Here is a 5000-nt window from a genome sequence, read left to right on the forward strand (position 1 = left end):
TTAGATAAAAATAACGATTTTTATGACAGGTAGGTAATAATTATCTTCACACGCACGCACGCACGCACAAGTCGCTTTATAGTTTATATATGAAATGTCTGTTTTAATGTTGTTACTGCTTTTAAAATGTTTTATTTCAGTTGTTCATTACTTTTCATATCGTTTATTTATTTCCTTATTCCCTTTCCTCGCTGGGCTATTTTTCTCTGTTGAAGCCCTCGGGCTTATAACATCCTGCTTTTCCAACTAGGGTTGTAGCTTAGCTAGTAATATATATATATATATATATATATATATATATATATATATATATATATATATATATATATATATATATATATATATATACATATATGTATATATATATCATATAATATATATATATATATATATATATATATATATATATATATATATATATATATATATATATATATATATATATATATAGATATATATTATATAATATATATATATATATATATATATATATACACACACACACACACACACACACACACACATATATATATATATATATATATATATATATATATATATATATATATATATATATATATATATATATAAAATTATTACTATCTATAATATATGTATATTTGTACATATATATATATATATATATATATATATATATATATATATATATATATATATATATATATATATATATATATATATATACACACAATTATATATATATATATATATATATATATATATATATATATATATATATATATATATATATATATATATATTTCTAATGTTAGTGATTCACTTATGGACAGAACAGCAATGACGCAATAGTCCGCCCTGCTCCAATTCATTGCATCATGGTACTGTGACGTCACTAAAACGTACATCATCATCTCCTCCTAGGGCTATTGACGCTCCCTCGGTTAGATTTCGTCAGTCTATGCATATATTCATGTGTGAATAATATATATTTTATAGCATCTATTTAATAATAATTGTATGGGAGTGAAGGCAGATATCCTAAACTTATTTTTATCTGCATATTCATATGTGTTTTTTATATATATTCTTATCTAATTGGGCTAGGAATTATAATAATGATAATAATAATAATAATAATAATAATAATAATAATAATAATAATAATAATAATAATGTTTTTCCTTGAACAGTATATGAAATTAGCTATAAAATAGTCCACCATAAATTATATTAAAAGAAAATGGTTTCCGTATTGTTGATTTACCGTTTTCTATATTAGCCTTCCTCTCTCTCTCTCTCTCTCTCTCAATTTTGCTAGTTTCTAACTGGTCAATTCAACTTATTTGTATTTTAAATGGAGAATTTTAAAGTGAAAGATGACAAACTATATTATTCACCCGTTTCAAGAATGTTGAAGTGTTTGTGAAGGCTTTTGCTCATCCGTAAACATCAGAATATATATAAATAATGAGTGTGTTTAAATGATGTCTTTGGTGGCATATTGCACATTGTTCAAAGTAATCTGTTTGATGCCCATTTTGAAATTTTATCATCTTTTTCGTTCCATTTTATCTCTCTCATTCAGTAAAAAACATTAAGTAGGCCTAAGGAAGCCTATATATTTGGGTCGTGGTGTTGGTATGGCTCTTACGGGTGGCTCGCCCCTCTGGTATCATCCCTTTCATTGTTTCCTAGCAATGGCCCATCGCTCTGGTCTTACCCCCCTCAACTGGCTCCTACCAGTGGCCTACCCTGCTGGTCTCATCCCTCTCATTGGCTCCTACCAGTGTCCATTCCCTCTGGTCTTACCCCTCTCATTGGCTCCTACTAGTGGCCCACCCCGCTGGTCTCCCCTCCCCCTCTCATTAGCTCCTACCATTGGTTCACCCCGCTGGTCTCCCTCCCCCTCTCATTGGTTCCTGCCAGTGGTTCACCCCGCTGGTCTCCCCCCTCTCAATGGCTCCTACCAGTCGCCCATCCCTCTGGTCTTACCCCCCTCAACTGGCTCTTACCAGTGGCCCATTCCTCTAGTCTTATCCCCCTCAACTGGCTCCTACCAGTGACCCATCCCTCTAGTCTCACCCCTCTCATTGGCTTCTACTAGTGGCCCACCCCGCTGGTCTCCCCCCCCCTCTCATTAGCTCCTACCAGTGGTTCACCCCGCTGGTCTCCCTCCCCCTCTCATTGGTTCCTGCCAGTGGTTCACCCCGCTGGTCTCCCCCCTCTCAATGGCTCCTACCAGTCGCCTATCCCTCTGGTCTTACCCCCCTCAACTGGCTCCTACCAGTGGCCCATCCCTCTGGTCTTACCCCTCTCAACTGGCTCCTACCAGTGACCTACCCTGCTGGTCTGCCCCCTCTTATTGGCTCCTACCAGTGGCCCATCCCTCTGGTCTCACCCTTCTCTTTGGCTCCTACCAGTAGCCCACCCCGCTAGTCTTACCCCTCTCATTGGCTCCTACCAGTAGCCCATCCCTCTAGTCTCACCCCTCTCATTGGCTCCTACCAGTGGCCCATCCCTCTAGTCTCACCCCTCTCATTGGCTCCTACCAGTGGCCCACCCAGCTGTTCTTACCCTTCTTATTTATAACTGACTGCAGGTATTTTGATGAAATTCCAACTTTGACAGGACTGTTTGGACTGGGCTAACGCTGTCTGCAATAAGAGGGGGTCTCGACTCGGCTTGCATCAGCGCCTGGGACTTCAGAAACTCGACGGGCTCTGCCCTACTGCAGTTCTCACCCGAGCACTTCGCCGCCTTCGTTGGAGACCAGTACGGGGAGATCTTCTTCAATGAACTACGGGCTTTGAGGAGAAAAAACAAAAGTGAGTGAATTACACTTGTGGTTTGATATTGTTTATATGAATAGAAAGCCTTCAGAGACATGCACACTTCACAAGCTCCGGCTTGTGTGAGACACTTGCTCTTGCTCATAGCAGCCTGTTAAAGAGATTTTTATCAAAATAGGGAAATCAATTAACAATTCAAGACTTGAAACTTGAATATTAAATAGGGAAGAGGTTTCTCTTTCTCTGGTTGAGATTTATTTGCAAACGAAAACCGTTTAATGAAATTAAGTATTTTACCTCTGAAAGGGGGTACATTGAGATGTGGATGCATTCTTATTTTTGACATTGATGTAAACATAGATATAAATTTTCCTATAAGTCTATATAACTTAAGATATAGACATATACAGAGATAAAGATTATACTTAACATTTGAATGCTCTTCTCCCTGCTTGTTATCTAGACTTAAGTAACTAACCCTGTCAGAGAAAATTGCATTCTAGGCCTACTGCTCTCTACATTGGCCAATGATCATAGTACTATCTAAATGTGATGTTACCGTTAATTAACAGCAGGGAAGAACATACCCAAAACAGTCGCCTCTGCAAGTGCGTATGGGGCTACCTATCCTGAAGATGACCACATCTCAGTCACTTCCGGAGCCTGCCAAGACAGGGACGCTCCCCTCTTCAGCTACACCACGGATGACTTCCAGGATCTGGAGCAGTACTTTCCGGATGAAGAATGCGAGACTCTGTCCCACAACCTGCAGGATCTTGAGTTGCTGGAAGAATTTGTGCCCATCAGATACGGTAAGAAGACGTGATGAAGTAGAAATAAGGGGGAAAAGTATTGGACTGTGTGAACTTTGTGATAGGAGGAAGGAAGGAGAGCTAGGCTCATCCACAGTGATTCAATTTAACTGACTCCTCAAGGATGGGAGGCTATTTCAAGGGCCAGGGGGAGTATGGAGGCTCGAAGGGAGCTCCAAATGTAGGCAGTAGATGGAAGCAAACTGCTGGGGAGCTGTGCAATCTAGTGAATATTAGTTTCTATAGAGTAGATCATGGTGAATTTTGTCCTGGTGGCTGATAAGATACAGTAGAATGGAAGGAAGAGAGACTCATTTTGTTCTTGGTTAAGTAGTGAGTGACATCGTATCATCATAAAAGACAGACGTAATCTTTTGGAGGTGACCTGAGTGGAGTACTAAATGAAATTGTACCTGTCGAAAAGAGATGTGTCCCTTTATGGCATAAATGCAATATATTATTCACTCAAACAGTTCCTGTGATCAATATGGCCTATGTGGGTCATGAATAAGATAATACTTTTAGAAAAGAAACAGGGCATGACTTGATATGGTACCTGTAGACAAGAGAACAAGAGATGGATACCAACTTTAGATGGTGAGCCTAAAGGAACAAGAACCAAAAACGGTACCTATAGAAAAGAGAAAGCAACCAACTTGAGCGACTGTTAAGTAGCTATACTTATCCTTAACCCTTTTATCTTTATTGCAGAGGATCAGCATCCGAGCTATGAACATCCCAGTTATTCTGGCCATTCTTCAGTGTCCCCGTCTTCCTCTACGGGTGCGACAAGTTCCACAGCTGGGGATCTGGGCACCACGGAAAAAGACGTCTTCAAGAAGATACCAACGAACACAAGGAGGAAAGGTGAGCCTTCTCTCTATATATATCTCTTTAATTGCAAAAGACCTTATACCTTACGAACTCTTTTAAATATCATCCCTAGTTCCATACACCAATTTGTATTCTGGATGTTTCTTAATTACTAATGCCCTGCTGCTTCCTCCGGTCGCCTTGGATGACCGCAGAGGTGTAGCAGCAGTAGGGGATTCAACGTTATGAAGCTTCATCTGTGGTGGATAACGGGGGAGGGTGGGCTGTGGCACCCTAGCAATACCAGCCGAACTCGGTTGAGTCCCTTGTCAGGCTGGGAGGAACGTAGAGAGGAAAGGTCCCCCTTTTTTTAATTTGTTTGATGTCGGCTACCCCCCAAAATTTGGGGAAGTGCCTTGGTATATTTATGTATGTAACAATCGCTTCATTTTTGAACTGAGGGGAATGGAGGAGATTCTGCGAATGGGGGCATAACGACTGACAAGCTTTTGGCTTAACTGGCATCTGGTGAGAAATCCCTCCATTTATATTCAATGATTATTCTTTTCAGAGAGAGGACCGAGATCTTGGGAGTTCCTTGCTC

General features: G+C 39.5%; 1 protein-coding gene across 1 annotated transcript in view; it reads left to right on the forward strand.

The window, feature by feature from the left end:
• The window catches only part of LOC137625541 (uncharacterized), a 58987-nt gene that overhangs the window by 52612 nt on the left and 1375 nt on the right, over positions 1 to 5000 (forward strand). The window contains exons 7-10 of the mRNA XM_068356451.1: positions 2611 to 2807; positions 3344 to 3583; positions 4295 to 4450; positions 4968 to 5000. The exon at positions 4968 to 5000 is cut by the window's right edge and continues 160 nt beyond it. Coding sequence (XP_068212552.1) covers positions 2611 to 2807; positions 3344 to 3583; positions 4295 to 4450; positions 4968 to 5000 — 626 coding nt within the window. The remainder of the gene's footprint in view (positions 1 to 2610; positions 2808 to 3343; positions 3584 to 4294; positions 4451 to 4967) is intronic.

This window comes from Palaemon carinicauda, chromosome 32 (genome assembly GCF_036898095.1).
Source record: "Palaemon carinicauda isolate YSFRI2023 chromosome 32, ASM3689809v2, whole genome shotgun sequence".
Lineage (NCBI taxonomy): Eukaryota > Metazoa > Arthropoda > Malacostraca > Decapoda > Palaemonidae > Palaemon > Palaemon carinicauda.